Source organism: Aotus nancymaae, unplaced genomic scaffold (assembly GCF_030222135.1).
Source record: "Aotus nancymaae isolate 86718 unplaced genomic scaffold, 86718_ANA_hifiasm-v0.15.2.pri h1tg000053l, whole genome shotgun sequence".
In the NCBI taxonomy this organism is placed as follows: Eukaryota; Metazoa; Chordata; class Mammalia; order Primates; family Aotidae; genus Aotus; species Aotus nancymaae.
In genome coordinates, this window is record NW_026988467.1 from 10,798,444 (window position 1) to 10,817,441 (window position 18,998).

The 18,998-nt window shown below is 51.4% G+C and overlaps 1 protein-coding gene across 1 annotated transcript in view; it reads right to left on the bottom strand.

Annotated features, from left to right (window-relative positions):
• LRRC38 (leucine rich repeat containing 38) overlaps window positions 1-18,998 on the bottom strand; it is a 90,114-nt gene that overhangs the window by 35,965 nt on the left and 35,151 nt on the right. The window contains 4 exon segments of the mRNA XM_064363702.1: window positions 6,257-7,029; window positions 7,031-7,072; window positions 7,413-7,537; window positions 15,170-15,222. Coding sequence (XP_064219772.1) covers window positions 6,257-7,029; window positions 7,031-7,072; window positions 7,413-7,537; window positions 15,170-15,222 — 993 coding nt within the window.

Genomic DNA, 18,998 nt, shown 5'->3' on the forward strand with positions numbered 1-18,998 from the left:
TGTAAAATGACCTGTTCTCAAGGCCGTTTCAAGTTACATCCTCAGACGACTGTAATGACAGGAAATGCTCCCAACTCAGGAAGAGAAAAAAAAATCATTTTGAGAACATAAAACATCAATCTGTTTAAATATACATATACGTAAGAATAAAACTGGAATAAAATACAGCAGAACGTTAGGAGCAGTGGGATTCTGGGTACCTTTTATTTTCTTCATGACACTTTCCGCATTTCCCCAGCCTAATAACAAGAGCTTGTTATTTTTATCATCAGGAACAGAAAGCTGCTTTTATTTTCTCAAAGAAGAAAAAGAAATAGAGTCACCGGGGAGAAAGGGCCAGTGTGACCTTCAGGCAAGTGCCGGGTTTGTCCCTCGGGCTGAAATACCATTTACGTTGTCAGTATGACAAGAACTCCTCATTCTTCTGACCAAACCCGGCCCTCACAGAGTCTGACACCAGAAAAGGGAAGTGGAGCTTCTGGGAGATGGGGAGCGGCTCCCCCAGCGAGCCCCAAGTCCGGCCTGGTAAGCTGATGGGGTTAAATGATGTGACCTGCCTGCCATGATGTCCTTCCTAGACACAATGGTGCGTTCAGGGTGTGCCGAAGCTCAGGGTGTGTCTGAGTTCCAGCGATTCTCCTGCCTCAGCCTTTTGAGTAGCTGGGACTACAGGCATGCGCCACCACGCCCGGCTAATTTTTGTATTTTTAGTAGAGATGAGGTTTCACCGTGAGTTCTGAGCCACAGACCCAAGCCCCTGAATGCTCAGATGCTCCAGACACTCTTTAGTGGATATTTTCTGGGAAGCTGTCTCCACCCGGGAGCCAGGGTTCACAGACCCAAGGCATGACACGTGGTTCTGTTTAATTCCACCCCAGCCCCTTCCCAGCCTTTCCCTCCCTACACCTCCATGTGTCAAGGTCGCAGAGTGATAGCATCAGCTCGGGTCTCTTTCCTAGTGCTGTGGACTGCAACCTGCAGGCCACACGTGGCTGTGGCTAGAGAGGCGCAAGGGGGGTCCTGGGCGAATGCAGCCTCCCACCTTGACACCTGCAAGTGCCCCTCCTGTGATACACTCCCAGGTACGCGGTGGCCTGTGTCAGCTGCTCTGTGCCCCTCCAAAACCAAGCCCAGAGTCCACTGACTCCCACCAAGCCTCATACCCTCTGGCCTCAGTTTCTCAAACTCAATGGCATTTTCTCCCTATGGTCCAGGACCAGGGTTAGGGACGGCATGTGGGAAGTCCTTCCACACTGTGACAGCATCTCAGGCCCATGAGCCCGGAGCTCCAGTGCACTCAGGAGCTGTGCCCTCCATACTCCACAGAGACTTCGGCCCCCTGAATTCCAGCAGAGGGGTCTTTGGAGTTCACCTGCCTCCCCAGGCCTCGACTTCCCAAGTTTTAAAACCAGGTCCATCTCCTCTTCCCTGTAGAACTTTAGACATGGAAGGAGCCTTATGGTCCTCCTACCTACACTCTTTGTTTACAAGAGAAAAATCTAAGGCACAGAGGACAGGCAACTTACACACAGTCACACGGTGAGTCAGTTACTGAGCCGCAGACCCAGAGAAAAGTCCTCTCATGCATAGGAATCCCCTGGAGGTATGGAGCTTGCTAAAATGCAGATTTCCAGGCATCAATCCCCTATCCGCAGGCCCCCATTCAGCAGATCTAGGGGGCCTGTGAATCTGCACTTCACACAAAATCCCCTGGCGATTCTCACACAGGTGGTTCTCAGGTGACGCTTTGAGAAACACCACGGTGCTCCTCATTTTTCTGTCTTTATCTCCCGCCCACTTGCTGGGCTGCTGTGCAGGGAAGATGATGTGCCCACGTGAAAGGCTTTGAAGATCACTGCCAGGTGAAGACGGTGTCCTTGCACTGCTTCGTGGTCTCCTCTGAGCCCTCCCCACTCTCCCACTCTGCCGCTCTGCCTTGGCTTCCCGAACTGGAGCTCTTTCTCACACAAAGAGATCATCACTGTCTTTTTGATGATACGCCATCCTAAACTGCCTGGAATTCCACTGTCTCACAGGAGAACCACCAGGCCCGGCCACTGTCACCCAGAAGGATCAGCGATGTGTGGGGGCAGGATGTGCTGGGGATGCTCTCATTCTCCCTTTTTTTCTTTTTTTTTCTGGAGACAGAGTCTCACTCTGTCACCCAGGCTGGAGTGCAGTGGCACAATCTCGGCTCACTACAACCTCCGCCTCCCGGGTTCAAGCAATTCTCCTGACTCAGTCTCCCGAGTAGCTGGGATTATAGGTGCCTGCCATCCTGCCTGGCTAACTTTTTTTGTTTTTTGGTTTTTGAGATGGAATTTCACTCTTGTTGCCTAGACTGGAGTGCAATGGCTCGATCTTGGCTCACTGCAACCTCTGCCTTTCAGGTTCAAGCGATTCTCCTGCCTCAGCCTCCTAAGTTGCTGGGATTACAGGCATGCACCACCATGCCCAGCTAATTTTTTATATTTTTAGTACAGACAGGGTTTCTCCCTGTTGGTCAGGCTGGTATCGAACTCCCGACCTCAGGTGATCTGCCCGCCTCAGCCTCCCAAAGTGCTAGGATTACAGGCGTAAGCCACTGTGTCCGGCCCTTTTTTTTTTGTATTTTTTAGTAGAGATGGGGGTCTCACCATATAGGCTAGGCTGATTTCAAACTACTGAACTCAAATCTGTCTGCCTAGGCCTCCCAAAGTGCTAGGATTACAGGCATGAGCCACCACGCCTGGCCTCATTCTCCTTTTCTATGCCTATCAGAAAGAATTCGGTGTGAGTTCAACACTCCTGAGTTCAAGCTCATCTCAGCCACCAACTATGTGACCTGTGCAAACCTCTTCCTTTGTTTCTTGTTGGGTAAGTTGTAGGTAAAGGTATCTGCCAGGCATGGCCGTTGTGTTAAAAGAGACAGAGCTTGTAACTACAAGGGTAGCTGGCACCCATAAGGTAGGATGTTAGGGTTGCCAGGTAAAATACAGAAAGCCCAATTAATGTTAAATTTCAGAAAAATAAATAGTGTTTTGTATACATCCCAAATATTACATGGGACCTACTTATACTAAAATAATATTTGTAATTTATCTGAAATTCAACACTAATTGGGCATCTTGGGTTTTTTTGGTTTGTTGCATTGTTGTGTTTTGGTTTTTGCTGATTGGCTGCTGCGTATTCTGGCATCCCTTGGCCCTCGTCCCACCTCCTCAGTCCTCAGACCAAGGTTGCCCCAGACCCTGGACCATGGAAGAGCCTGGATGGAGGGCACCACCGGACTTTGATGGTATTTCCTTCCTCCCCTCTGCTGCATGCTCTGTGGCTGAGTGCTCCCCATCAGCCCTGTGGCCACAGGGGGAGGCTCACCTGGCAGACAGCACAATGTCTGCAACTGTCACAGCTAGACAAGGTCACAGGGAGAACACTCTGGGCTCCGTGTTGCTTCTCTGGAGGACAAGGGAGCAGGGAGGCAAGGGAAAGACAGCAAAGGCAGGCTCCTCCCCTGCTTCAATTTCCTGCCTTGGAAGAGGCAGAGGGCCTGCCTAGAAAGCCCTGGAGCTTGTACCCTAATGGAGCCTGGTTTTCTCTGCCAGGAAGTAGGTGGTCCTCATGGAGGGGATGCTGGGAGCCAGGAGGTCCTGGTGCACCCACAGCTCTGTCTTTAACCCTCTATGTGATCCAAGGCAAGTTACTCACATCACTTCTCTAGTCAAAACGGTAATAACAGCACCAATTAAAACACTTATATAGTACCTACTGTGGGCCAGGTACTGTTCTCGGTGCTTTATAAATAATCCCCGTTTAATCCTCCTAACAAGTCAAGAAGGTAGGTACTGTATCCACCCCAATTTACAGATGAGGAAGCGGGTACAGAAAGGTCACACAATCAGTAAGAAGTAGAGGCAGGATTTGAAGGCAAGTAGCTTGGCACCAGTCTGGGCTCTGAGCTGCCTCTGAGAAAAGTAGAAAAAGCAGCACAAATGCGGGAGGAGGCGGGAGGGGGCGATGAACACCTATTGAGCACCTACTGCACGCTAAGCAAGATGGTGTCCTTTACAGAGATGATGTCATTTAAATCTCACAGCAAGCACAGCAGAGGACACCGTTACCAGATTCTGAATCCAGATGCAGGGAAACTGAGGCTTGGGGAGGTCAGGGACTTGCCTAGGATTATAAACCTGAGTCCAAATCTGAATGTGGGTCTCACTTCAAGGTATGTGCGGGGACCTCTACCCCCCACCCTGCATCTGGCTCACAGTTTAGGAGACACTCTCAGGCCACACAGCGTGGGCAGTGGCAATGAGACCAGAGCTGCTCATGGCACTGCACCCTGCGAGGTGCCCTGGAGCTGTGTCCATCCTCTTCCTCCTGGCTGAGACAAAGCCCACACCCTCCAACCCCTGTCCCCAGGGCCCTGGACATGGCTCCGTGCTCTGAATCTGTCCATCCTTCCTCCAGTCTTTCCCATCTGTGTCCATTTCTTCCCCACATCACAGACAGCAAGAGGAGAAACATTTCACTTCCATTGCTCTTGTTACTTTCACTCGTATCACCTTGTTTGGATCCCAACAACCACTGGGCGGATGGACTACGCAGCATTTGTCCTGATTTCACTCGAGGGGAAGGTGAAGCTTAAAAGAGTGGAGTGACCCACCCAGAGTCCCCCAGATTTTAGGCCAGGATTTAACACGTCTTCAGACTCCAAATCCAGGGCTCTTTGGAGATCACAGAGGCCAACTCTAGTATTCTAGAGATGAGGAAACTGAGGCTCAGATGGGACCAGTGGCCTGTTCAAGGTCATAGCCACCATGGCAGAACTGAGATAAACCCACAGTTCCTGACTTCACCACACCTAGGCTTCACCTGGAAGACAACAGGAGCCAATTACACCAACCCAACCAACAGCAGGGGTGAATGGTGCCAACTCCACTAAAGAGCAAAGGCGGGAGCAGGCAGAGCCGAGGTATACCCCACCACACAGTGAGCTCTGCATCCGGCCACTCCTGTCTCCAGGACCGAGTCTACTGGTGGGGAGGGTCTGGGGAGCCAGGCAAGTGGATGAGGACAGAGTTTTAAAGATAGGGACTCTGCACCTTGCCAGCCAGGTCGTTTAAGGAATTTCAGGCAGCCTGGACTGAAAGTGCTGGCTCAGGGGCCTGCATCTGCTCAGGAGTGAGTACCCTGGTGCATGGGGTGTGTTCAATGACAGTCGGGAATGAAGATATGGATGGAGGAGTTCAGCACTCAGGTGAACAGCATCCTTGATGTCTCCATAAATGGAAAAAAAAAAGATATTCTGAAGCTAAGTCTGCATGTTTGTCACCTTCGATGATGTGTGCCTTGCAGCTATGGTTCCAATTCTGCTGAAATCTTGAGAGTAAGGTAGGAGGCAGAGTTCAGCTCTGAGAGGTCACTGTGGGCACCGATGCTCACAGGCTGACAAGCAGAAGGCTGGAATCCACCTGGGGGAAGGACATCCACCTGCCCCCCACTCTGGGTGCTCATCCCTGTGGATGCTGAGGTCCCCTCCTTCTCAGCTCTACCCCTGTCCCCTTCCTGCGGGCCTTAATGGGGCCCCTTGGCTCCCTGTGCCCTGGTGTTCCTGTCTGCCAAGTGGGTATGTTTGCTCACGCCGCCATTGGAAGGGTGCACCAGGAAAGCAAAGAAGGCACTAGCTCACTACAGTTTGGTTCAGCTTTTTCACATCTGGCTGAAAAGCCACAGAGAACTACAAATCATGACTGCATCACTGGCGCTTAATAGGCTGCCATTATTCCTCATCAGAAATCTTCCTCACTCATATTAGACAGAAGAGCAAATTGGAGCTGAGAAGCTGAGAGGCCAGGTTAGGCTGGAGAGGCTGCTGGAGAGCCCGTGGAACTGCCTGACTCCCCGGGCATGGTACTGAGAATAGGGTTGTTTCTCATACAGAAGGCTGAGTTCAGCTTGCCAGGGGCCCATACATAATCCACACCTGCCAGTTCTAGGACCAGGGAGGTGATCCTGGGCATCCCCTGAACGGGAAGGTTGCTAACTTGAGAAAGTGAGTTATTGGAGAAACAGGGGAAGAAGTTCAGCCTCAGGGCCCAGAAACTCCAAAGAATCCCAGATGTGTCCCTCCCCACCCACTTCCCCAGCAGAGACTCAGGAAAACTTCAGGAGTCCCCAAGCCTCTTCCAAACTCAACCCAAGGTTCCTCGCACCCAGACTGGGGTCTGGGGTGGCCTCTCCCTGCCCGCTCCTTCCTCCAGCCGGCCCGGCTCACCTTTGGGCAGTTTGGATGCGTTCTCCTGGATCCAGGAGAAGAGGTGGGCGAAGTCACAGTCGCAGAGCCAGGGGTTCCCGTCCAGACGCAGGGAGCGCAGCGCAGGCAGGGCGGCCAGGGCAGCCACGCTGAGGCTGCGCAGGTTGTTGTCGTTGAGCTCTAGCACCTGCAGCGACTCCAGGGTCTCGAAGGCGGCCTCGTGCACGCCCGCCAGGTTGTTGTTAGCCAGGCTAAGCTTCACCAGCCTCCCGGCCGAGCGGAAGGCGCCGGCGCCCAGCTGGGTCAGGTTGTTGTAACTGAGGTCGAGGAACACGAGCTTGGCCGAGCCGCTGAACGTGCCCTCCTCCAGCGAGCCCAGCGAGTTGTTCCTGAAGTCCAGGTAGACCAGGTCGCCGTAGAAAATGAAGAAGTCCTCGGGGATCCGCTGGATGCGGTTGCCGGCCACAAGCAGCTTGCGCACGTCCAGGGGGAAGGGGTCGGGCACGCTGGGCAGCCCGCGGTCGCGGCAGTCCACGGTGTGCGGGTCGGTGCAGGCACAGCCCGCGGGGCACGCGTGCCCGAGCGCGAGCAGCAGCAGGAGGCTGCAGAGCCCGAGCGCCGCGGCGGCGCAGGCTGGAGCGCGGGGGGCGGCGCGGGGGCGCATGGCTGGGGGGTCCGCGCGGGCCGCGGCGACAGGGACTCGGCTCTCGGAGCGAGCCCTGGCGCGGGGCGGCGCGGCGAGGCACCGGCTGCCGGGCGCGGGGAGCCGGAGGGCGGCCCGGGCGGGGAGGGCGTGCGCCCGGGCGCGCGGGGGCGACGGAGCGCAGCGCGGACCGACTGGGGGAGCCGGGACAGCAAGGATGGAGAGGGGAGAGGCGGGGAGGGAGGGGCAAGGGACTCACCAAAGGATTTACCGGGACAGGAAATTAACCCGCTAGAAAAATCTCTTGGGAGAGGCAGGAGCGGTAGAGGTGGCCTAGTGGCGGTCGCCAAAACGCGGCCCCACCCCGGCAGCTGATTTCCGAGATCGGGAAGTAAGACGCCGCGCGCACTGGGCCGGCTGCACTTGACGTCTAAGTTCAGTTACCGAGCCCAGGGGCGGTTTCCTTAAGGCGTGTCCCGGGCGTTCGCCCTGCCTCCCGCACCCGCCTGGTGCCAAAGCAGGCTCCCTGCTCGCCACTCCGTGTAGCCAGCGGGAGTGGGACCTGGGTCACTCTGGCTCTGCTCTGGGTGTGGGGGCGGGGGGCGCAATCCTCGCAGGCTCTCGGGAGCCTCGTCAGGGGCTGCTGGTCTGAATTTGGGCTGGGTTCCAAGGAGAGAGATAGTGGCCGGTCTTCCCTCTTCCCTCCCCCACCTGCACTTGAACCGTCTTAGGCCGGAGGGTGAGCCAGGCAGGTGGCTGCCAGGGCCCCTGCTGTGGCCCCAAGGAAGGCCAGGTCCAGTCAGCACTTTCCATGCTGGCCCCGAACTTCTGGATGGAACTGGCATCCACGCAAGGATCAGTTGCCGGTCTGACAGAGGTCCAGCCTCTGAGGCACTGAAGCCTGGGGTCACCAGACCTGGGTTCCAAGCTGTGTGGCCTCAGACCAGTGCCTCTACCTCTCTGGACCTGGTAGCCCCATTTGTGAAATGGGAATGGGTAATATATATCTTACCAGCTTTAGGGGAGGACCAAGAAGTCAAAAACAAAGTTCAGGGGCCGGGCGCGGTGGCTCATGCCTGTAATCCCAGCACTTTGGGAGGCCGAGGCGGGTGGATCACGAGGTCAAGAGATCGAGACCATTCTGGTCAACAAGGTGAAACCCCGTCTCTACTAAAAAATACAAAAATTGGCTGGGCATGGTGGCGCACGCCTGTAGTCCCAGCTACTCGGGAGGCTGAGGCAGGAGAATTGCTTGAACCCAGGAGGCGGAGGTTGCGGTGAGCCGAGATCGCACCATTGCACTCCAGCTTGGGTAACAAGAGCGAAACTCTGTCTCAAAAACAAAAACAAAGTTCAAAAATTATCTTTTCCTCTCTCCCACCCAAACCCGCACCTTGGATGGCCTGGGGGGGTGGTCAAGTACCTGCCAAGGCTGAAATGAAGGGACAGTGAGGAACTGCTGATGTCAGCCTCCGACACAGGCAGGAAAATTCCTTCTTCACCACCCCCATGCCAAACTCCTTTCCTTCTGTCCCACCTCATTTTGGAAATTTCTGTATGGGGAAGGGTCCCCACAGAGCTACCAAGAGATTGTCCTGCTGTTGGCTATTTCGGTCCAAATGCCCTGGAATTGACAGACTCCCACTGGACCAAAATAACCCAGGGAACAGCTGTTGGCCAGCAGGTCCCCAGAGACCCTGCCCTGGCCCCTGGCCCTGCTGGGGATTGGTGGAGCCTCGGATTCTGAAGCCATAAAGCTAAGCCCTCGGCCTTCTTCCAAAAGTACAGGCAGACTTGATGCCTCTGAGCCATGGGGTGAAAACACTGATCCTCTGGGATGGAGCCAGGGGCTCAACAGATGAGTGTATTTGCAGGAGCCCTGGGGAGGGGGTGGGGAGACCCAGGCGGAAGCTTTGAGGCACCTGGAGTCCTGCAGCTCCTCCCCTACTTACACTCCAGGCCAAGCCAGACCTCCCGAGTTCTCAGAGTTCTCTGTCTGTCTCTATTCTCCCAGGGTAGCCAATTTGCCATTGCCATCCCCAGCTTCAAGGGCTCAGCTCCCCCACTCCCATCTCATGCTCTTGAAGAGGCAGGTGCCCGGGGGAGTGGTCTGAATGCTCCCAGGGTGGATGAGAATGCTTCTGCCTACATACATGATGCATAAATTATTGAGTCACACAAAGTGCAGGCAGGTGGCAGAGTAAACACATCTCCCACCCTTGCAACTCTGCAAAAGCAGCCTGAAGTGATCTGTTGCACTCTGCCAATCTCCGGCTTTGTTCTGGCTGCTCCCTCCTGTACTGGGGGGAACCTACTACTGGTTTGAGCCCTCAGCATCACCGTTTCATGATGCCTGCGTTTGGTTGGGCTGCGATCTTGCACATGCACGCCCATGTGTCTATGTCTGCGTATACACGCAAGTCCTCCCTGTCAAGTGGTCTGGCTGGAGCACTGGCCTATGAGCCAAGACCCTGGGTCTGGTCCTGGCCCCGGCACTGGCCACAGAATCTCTCACAAGCCGCTTGATCTCTCTGAGGACTTCTCAGCCCAGGTCCCCAGATACTACAAAGAGGTCTTTTTAAAGTCCGGTGAAAATGAGGCCTTTATCTTTGAGGAGGTCACCCGGATTAAATACTGCAACTCTTGGCAGTGAACTTGATGGTAGCACTGGTTGTTTTGAGCAGAACAGAATCCTGAGCTGGCATTTGTAGGTGACTTTAAGGAAAACAGAGATGAATTTCTACTTAATAAATGCAAGTATGTAGTTGATAAGGGCTTGCAAAACAGGGGAATGCATAATAGTAAAATATTAAGAGGGGTTCTTGGTAACAAACCTGTTGAGAAATACCACTCCTAGCCTCGATTTCCTCATCCCGAAACTAAGGAAAAACTATCTTTCTTCTTCCTTTCCACAGACAATGTGAGGGCCATATGGGAAGTTATTTATATGGGAATGTGATTTGAAAGGTCTTTCTTCCGAGAAATATTGCAGATAAAAGTGGCCACAGCTGGACGAGGTGGCTCACACCTGTAATCACAACATGCTGGGAGGTGGAAGTGGGCAGATCACGGTATCAGGAGATCGAGACCATCCTGACCAACATGGTGAAGCCCTGTCTCTACTAAAATACAAAAAATTAGCCAGGCGTGCTGGTGCATGCCTGTAGTCCCACCTGGGAGGCTGAGGCAGGGGAATCACTTGAACTCGGGAGGTGGAGGTTCCAGTGAGCCGAGATCTTGCCACTGCACTCCAGCTTGGTGACAGAGCAAGATTCTGTCTCAAAAAAAAAAAAAAAGTGACCACAAATCTTGCTATGGCAGGAATGACTTGTCGAGTGTCCCCCAAAGTTCCTTGGATCCAATGTAAGCATTCTTTTCATTAATATCAGCAGAACTAGACAGGGTTGGGGTTTGTGGAGAGCAGGGAGGTGTCTCATATTCCAGAACTACCATCCCCTGGTGAAATGCAAGCTTTGCCACCTCTAATTGTCCCCCCCAACAAATAAAACAGAGCCATGACCCCAGCAAGGTCACAATATGAGTCAGTGATAGGTGCTGGAAACAGAACACAGGCATTCTGAATCCCCACCTGTGCCACTCACCAACTCACTCCTCAGCCCCCTCCCCAGGAAGGGAGTCTCTTACTCTTGAGGGCGAACATTGCAGGTAACAAACATTGCAGGTAACAGGGAGGAACTTTGAGAGATTCCACTTGTCAGCTCTGGTTCTGTATGTATTCTCAGAGTCAGCACACTTTGTAATTCCTATTCAAGAGTCTCAAAGCAGGAGTGTGGCAAATACCCAAGGTATCCCTATGATTTAAAAACCTGATGTCATGCCTTTCCCCACCCCCACCCCTAGCGGGATCCTCACCCCTCCCTGTGCTCTCCAAGCTACAGAGCACGTTGTGTCTCACTCTCCATCCTTGTCTGATTCCGCGTGAGGTTGCGCCTTGGGAAGCTATGTGCAGGCAGTCCCCAGGAAACCCACCATGCGATGCCTGGTCACTGTAAGCAGGAAAAATTCAATAATAAGAATATCCCCCTTTGGTCACCAGACTGACATCTAAATTAGCCAAAATCCTATGCCTCGAATTGTAAACAAGATGCTGTCAGTATTGTACGTGCAGAAGCTGAATTTAGGCGCAAATGCTAGGTTTGAATGATAAGAATATGGCTGATGTTTGGTGATGTCATTCACATTACTGGTGTGTTTCACCTCTGATCAGCACCTGGCTGGCCTGGGCAGGGAGCCTGAGGACATCCCATGGCCCCGGCAAAGGAGACACGCTCTGGCCCTTTACTTGGGGCAGGCTGCATCAATGGAACGAGCTCCCTGCTCGACAGACACTGCTGTGTCTTTGTCACCAGCCCGTTAACTGGCTGGACCCAAGCAACTGCAACTCCGTGTTCCCTTCTCACTGCCGCTACCCTTTCTAGCTACCACCGCTAGGGAGCACCACCTGCTGCCTGCACTGCTCAAAACCGAACGCTTCTCTCAACGAGGTTTACTCTCTGGAGCAAGGCTGGACCCACGTTTTAAAACCTCCCGCCTCTAGTTTCACCTCTGGAAGCAGGAAATGAATCTTCCTCCAGCCTAAATGGGAGCCAGGGTGGTGGTAGCAGTTGGGAACGTGGGTATGAAATTAGACAGATCTTGGGCAAGTAACTTTTCTAAGCCTCAGTTTTCCTATCTAGGAAATGGGATAATACGAATTTCTACTTCACTGGGTTGTTATGAGGATGGAATGAAGTGTTTGTTGAGGGCTTCGCAGTGAGACTGACACATAGTGGAAGCACAATAAATGGTAACTGCATGATGATCTATTTCTCTTTCCACATGGAGCAAATAAAGCTTTCATGTAGACGGATATTTTTCAGGTAAAGAACTTATGTGCTTGTTTCTCTGGAATATATTAACTAGTGATGCCCTAACATTCTAAGGTCAGTTGTAGTGACTGTCCCTGCCCTGAACCTCTCCCTACCCCAAGTATAGCCCACCGGAGACACAGACACACACACACACACACCCCTGAGCCCTCTCCAGCTCTGGCTGACTCTGTGATCACAGTTACAGGAGAGTGGCTTCCCTCCCTCTAGCCCGCTGGCTTGGTTGGTCTGAGCGTGGGCAAGCTAATGAGACCGAGGACACAGGGTCAGTCCCTCAGCCTGGCACAAGGAGACATCTGCTCTCTGATCATGGATGGGGCTCCTCATGCTGGCCAGCCATCCAACAAATGTGAGACGTTGGGTAGGGCTGGAGGAGGGTGGGGAGAGTTTCACCCTGTCTGTCTCAGGAGAAAAACGAGACTCCAAAGCACCATCCTCCCATAGGTAGTAGTTGCAAGCCCTGGCAAGCCTGGAAGTCATCCCCACGTCCTCGTCACTGACCCTCTCTGGATCCACTGGCAAACCCCCTTGGTTCTACTTCTCTGCATTTCCACCACTTCACCACTACCTCCTCAACCCAAACCAGCAGCAGCATTTTTTTTTTTTTTTTGAGACAGAATCTTGCTCTGTTGCCCAGACTGGAGTGCAGTGGTGTGATCTCGGCTCACTGCAGCCTCCGCCTCCCGGGTTTCAGCGATTCTCCTGCGTTAGCCTCCCGAGCAGCTGGGACTACAGGCGTGCTCCACCACGCTTGGCTAATTTTTGTATTTTTTAGTAGACACGGTGTTTCACCCTATCAGCCAGACTGGTCTTGAACTCCTGACCTCATGATCCGCCCGCCTCGGCCTTCCAAAGTGCTGAGATTACAGGCGTGAGCCACCACACCCAGCCACAGCATCATCTTTTATAGCAGCTCCTGGCTGGCCGGCTGGCTTCCACTCTTGCCCATCCTCCACCCACACTCCCAATATTTAAGGAAGCCAAAGTGACCCTTTGAAAATACACATCAGACCAAGTCACCTCCCTGCTCAGACACCTCCAGTGACTTCCTGTGAGTGGCAGGCAGCCTTCTAAGATGACCCCCAATGATCCCCACCTCCAGGTATTCCTTGAGTGGAAGTGGGACCCATGACTTGCTTTTAACAAATAGAATATGGCAGAGGCAATGAATGTCAGTTCTGTGTTCAGGTTCTGTCTTGCTGGCAGACTATGTCACCTCTGTGAACCATTTGTCTCCTGCGCAATTTGATGAGGAAACCTATCATGTTGGTGAGATCCTCATGGCAAGGAACAGGGGTGAGGGTGCTCAGATCAGCCCATGAGGAATTGAATCCTGCCAACAACCATGGGAGCTTGAAGTGGGGCCTTCCCCAGTTGAACCCAGATAGACTACAGCCCAACCAATGTCTGGACTGCAACCTGTGACACTCCCTGAAGAAGAGGACCCAGAGAAAGCCTGCCCAGACTCCTGACCTGCAGAAACTGTGAACTTTGAAATGTGTTTTGTTTGAAACTGCTAAAAGGGGTAATTTTTTACACAGCAATAGCTAACTGATACACTAAGGAACCTGGAACAAGAGCCTACCAGATCCTACATGGCCTGGCTCCATGTTCCTTCTCCCCAGCCCCCAATTTGGGACCCCTCTTCTCTTGGCTCACCACACTCTAGTCTTTTCATATGTCTAATTCTTCATGTTTTTCCCACCACTGGACCTTTGCCCTTTGCTGTGCCCTCCACTGGAAGTACTTCCTTCCCAGCTCCTGGCACGGTTGGTGCCATTTGGTCAATTTTCTTTCTCAGCCCAAATGTCACCTCCTGAAACTGGCATTTGCTGACCTCCCGTCTTCCTCCCGTCACTCTCCCTTGTCTCCCTAAGTTGCTTCCCTTTTTTTTCCTGGCTTCAACATGTTCATTACCCCCTGGAGTTACCTAGCTTGCTGGTTTGTTTGCTTATTCACTCCACCTTCCCCCACTAAAAAGGAACCTCTATAAGGGCCAATCCTTTCATACTTTCTTTTCTTTTTACTTATTTATTTATTTAGAGTTAGGGTCTCACTCTGTCGCCCAGGCTGAAGTGCAGTGGGGCAGTCATGGCTCTGCAGTCCCAACCTCCCAGGCTTAAGAGATCCTCCTGCCTCAGCCTCCCAGGTTGCCGAGACTACAGGCACATGCTACCACACCTGGCTCATTTTTCTTTTTACTTTTTGTAGAGATGGAGGTCTCACTATCTTGCTCAGGCTGGTCTCAAACTCCTGGGCTCAAGCGATCCTCCTGCCTCAGTCTCCCAAGGTACTGAGATGACGGACGTGAGTCGCTGTGCCAGGTCAGGGTCAATGCTTTATCCCGGTTCCTAGAATTGGCCCCAGAACACTCAAGAATTATTTGATTGATTAATTGTCACCTGGAAATGATGCTTGTCAACTAGGCCACCAGTTTCTCAGCAGTATCTCACTAGAGAAGCTCATTTATTGCTTCTGGTAGAGCAAGGAACTTCGTCTCTCCAAAAACAGCCTTGGCTCTTTCTTTTTCCCTTGGAAGGAAAGAGATTTACGTGGGGAGAATAAAGCACTCCAGCTGTACTCCTGAAGTGACCTGGGAGTTTGGGGCTCCCCCAAACACATATCTAGTTCCTCTTCATTGAAAGCATGTAGCACCCCATAAATGAAGTCATCATGTCCACCTTTGCACCTTTATTCATACCCTCTTCCTGGCTTGCCTCTCACTATCTTCCCAGTTTGCTTAAGGAAATTTGGCCTCCTCCAGGAAGTCCTCCTAGAATTACCCTGAAGAATTCCCTCGTCCCCTTTATTCTCCATTCCAGGAGAATAAGTGCTATGTTAGGTATGGGGCACAAAAATGACACAGGTGTAGCCTCATGCTCAAGGAGCTCAGGGCTCACGAGGCAGCCACAAGAAGAAATAACACTTTGATTAGAATCAGGACTTATATGTTGGTCTCTAAAACTCGAATTCATACAGTGTTACTAAGTCTACTGAAATAGAAGCTGTATATTTGGGTAGAGTCAGAGCTAAAAGCACTGGCCCTTGAGCCAGTTAGCCTGTATTCAAACCTCGGTGCCAGCACTTCTAGCCTGCTGTTCTCCTGCAAGTGAAGTAATGGCCAGAAGCCTCGGTTGTTTCCTCTGTAAAATGGGAACGTGTCACATCTACCTCATAGGGTTATTGTGAAGACTCGATGAGATTATATGCAAATTAGCATTTGGCACAGCCTCTGTGGGACTCTCAATAAATAGTAGCATCTAAAGGTGGGAACATTCTAATCCATTTGGATACCTCCAGCAAAAATCTTCTCTTCCCTGCTTAATATTCCAATGGAAGGCATTGAAGTGGGTCCCGGGAGACAAAGATGGAGGAGACAGCCTCTGTTCTCAGGTGACTCACAATCTCCTCGAAGAGACAGGCCACATGCAGCAAGGACTTGTTCTGTACAGTAACTGCCAAACAAGTTCCGTGGGTTAATAAATGTCTCAGTCATTTGGAGGAGTCAGGGATGTCTGGGCCAGGATGATTGGAGAAAGCCACATCTGGACACAGCGGACCGTATTTTCTGAATCAGATCTCCGAGTATACAGCCATGTGGCTTCAGGCTTCTCTACCCTGGGGCACAGCATTCTCTGCCAGGCCACTTGGCAGGTCCCTGCTCATTCTCGAAGATGCCATGCATTTCTCCAAAAGGCCGCGATCTTCCCAGGTGTGGCCAAATTATTTCCTCCCTTCTATCTTTCCTCCCTTCTGTTACTGTCCCTTGCATGCAGCATGGTGTTTATGGATAACATGTTTCTCTCCCTTCCTGGGTTATTACTCGGCTCTAGTGTGAGAAGGAACAGGTAGGTTCTCCTGAGCAAAGACCACGTCTTCTCCATGTTTATATCCTGGAACCCAGCACAGGACCCCACACAGAGCAGGTGCTCAAGGTATTTTTGCCAAATGAATGAATGAGCACGTGCGTGACAAGCAAGTGACTCTGCCACGTGGAATGATCGGTTAACAACGCACTAGAGGTCAGGATTGCTTTGGAAGGCTCGAGAGGTGCGGGTTCTGGGGCGCAAATACCGCCTCGGGACTTCCCGTCCTTGCTCTTGGTCTCCCCTGCTGATAATAATGATGGTGATCTGGGCACTCTCACACCCATAGGCAAGACTGCAAAGGCCCCTTACACATGCTCTCAAGTGAGCCTCAGAGCAGCTGTGTCAGGGGCTGGGGGGCTGATCTGCATCTTTGTGCCCATTTGACAGAACCCCCTAGTGGGTGGCTGATTACTCACCCTTTCACGGCTGATTAGCCCTAGGATACTTGACACTTCAAACCCAAGGATAAGTTTCTTTTGCAGCTCTTATGGCTCCCAGCACAGGGTTATCTAATGATGGGAGGTCATTAGGAGCTGTTGAATCGCATGGACTGATTAGAGGTAGGGCCTCGAGCCTGGAATTTTAAATTTTATTTTAGATCACTCAAATAAAAATTTGACAACTGAAACTGCTCAGCAAACATATCTGATCGCTGAGCAGTATTTCCGCTGTCACGACTGGCCTCCTCTGCCCTCCCCCGGCCCCTCCTGCAGACGTGTGCACACGCTCACGCGCACGCCACCTCCCTCCTTCCAGGTAAGTCTTTCTGAGCAAGCAGAATAAAAAAAGGCATAACCCAAAGGTGGGCTGGCATAAAGCCACCAGAATTCTTTCTAGTACATGCGGAGGCACACACAAGGCTGTTTTGTATAAATTTGCATGCAATTTGCATGCATTTGTATATGCTCCCAAAGCTGTCTCATTGAGTTCTTGAAACAAGTAACAGGTGAAGCCACTCTACCTACGCCAGCCAATGGCAGAAGTAGAGACACATTTTGCCATCCAGGAAGCCAATAACTTCCCTGTAGGTTATTCTAAATTAGCATAAAATCATTGTTAAGTATTAATATTACTGAAGACGCCAAAGGCTGAAGAAAACAGGACATGGATGCAATCATACTAATAGTGGTAATAATAATCTCTAATACTTCCTGAGCACATATATGTCAGGCATTTCTCTATGAACTTTGAATATATTATGTGAATCTCAATAATCCAAAAGGTAGGTCCCATGCTTACCATTTTACCTGAGAGGAAGCGGAGGTCCACAGGGTTGAGGCCATATGGCTTGTCAGTGATTCAAACACAGACATTCTGGCTTCATTCGTTTATGTGCCAATATTAGTTTAAGCACCTACTATGAGCCAGATACTTTTCTCAGCACTGGGAACACTGCAGTGAAGGAAAAGGACAGGGTCTCAGTTGTCACAAAGGCTTAGTATGAGCGTAAGTTAGGGTAAGGTTGGGTGGGAACAGAGACCCCAAAATTTATTAAAGAACAAAGAAGTGAATTTCTTTTCTTTTTTCTTTTTCTTTTTTTTTAGACAAAGTCTTACTCTGTGGCCCAGGCTGGAGTGCAATGGCACAATCTCAGCTCACTGCAACCTCTGCCTTCCAGGCTCAAGTGATTCTCCTGCCTTAGCCTCCCAAGTAGCTTGGATTACAGGTGCGCACCACCACGCCCGGCTACTTGTTGTATTTTTTGTAGAGACAGGCTTTCACTATGTTGTCCAGGCTGGCCTCCAACTCCTGACCTCAAGTCATCTGCCTGCCTCGGCCTCCCAAAGTGCTGTGAGTACAGGCATGCACCCCCACGCCTGGGCTGAATTTCTTTCTTGAATAGTAATTCAAGGTGTGTGTCTCAGACTGATGGACCAACTTGCTCTAACCACGTGGTGATGTGGAAAGCCCTGGTCCCTGCACATCATTGCTCTTCTAAGCGCCTGGACACTGTCTTCACCGGCTTAGGTGAGGCTGGGCTGCTACCGCATCCTGGTGTAGCCACAGGAAGGTGGAAGGGAGTACAGAGGGGCCACACCTACCGTGCTCAAGCCCCAGCCTGGGAGGGGCGGCCATTGCTTCTGTTTCCTTTCCGTAGGTGAGAACCTAGGCCCGTGACCCTGTCCTACTTCAAAAGGGGCTAAGAAATGGGGTTTAGTCAAGAGCCAAGGAAAAAGAGAAAATGGATCGGGTGGGCAACCAGCTGTCTTTGCCATGAAACGACATTCACGAGGCAAATAAATTTGTTGGATGATATCACAGAGCAATGAATGCAGCAAAGATAAAGCAGAGGAAGGGCTGGAGAGAGGTGGGGTCACATTTTTAGACGCAGTCATCAGCTCTTAATCACTGTCCTTAACTGACCCCCGATTCCACCCATGCTCACAGTGACAATGACGGAGGCTTGGGAGAGCCTCGAGCACTTCCTGAACCAAATAAGGTCAACTTATGTCCAGCTGAGTAGCCAGGTACTCGAGCCAAGCAAGAGTTTACTAGACTAGACTTGACCTTCATAGAGTCTCTCATGCCTTTTGTCAAGGAATTTTTGTTTATTAGTCATTTTATTCTCAAAAAAAACTTTAAGGATAGCTAGGAAAGGTATTGTCATCTCCCCTTGATGAGAGGAGAAATTGAGGCTTGGAAATGTTCAGTTCAGTTAAAAAACACTGAGCTCCTATATTTGTGTCCCAAGGCTCCAGTGCCTTGGGATACAAAGACAAATGAGATGTAGTTCCCTCAGACAACTCGACGGGTAGTGTGGTATGCAGACATAGAAGCAAATAGTTTTTCAAAATATACAATGATAAAAGTATGTACAAAATAAAGCAGTACAGAGAAGGAAGGGAATCATAATTCTACTTGGGTGGAAGGGATCCAGAGAAGGTATTACAGAAGAGGTGATGGCTGACCAGGGTTTTGAAGGATGAATAGGAGTTCTCTAAGCAGATGGGGAATCTGTTCTAGGTAAGGAAAATATGTTCTAGAGAGAGAAAACTGCATACATAAAGGCATAAAGGTTTAACAGTGTGAAATGCTTCATGAATTTGGCTATGAACATTTGAGAAAGGCTCACTAAACCTTTACGATCGGTGCTAGAAAATAACCCGGGTTGGCCGGGCGTGGTGGCTCATGCCTGTAATCCAAGCACTTTGGAGGCCAAGGCGGGTGGATCACCTGAGGTCGGGAGTTCAAGACCATCCTGGCCAACATGGTGGGACTCCGTCTCTACTAAAAAATAGAAAAATTAGCTGGGCATGGTGGCGTGCGCCTGTAGTCCCAGCTACTCGGGAGGCTGAGACAGGAGAATTGCTTGAACCCAGGAGGTGGAGATTGCAGTGAGCCGAGATAGCGCCATTGCACTC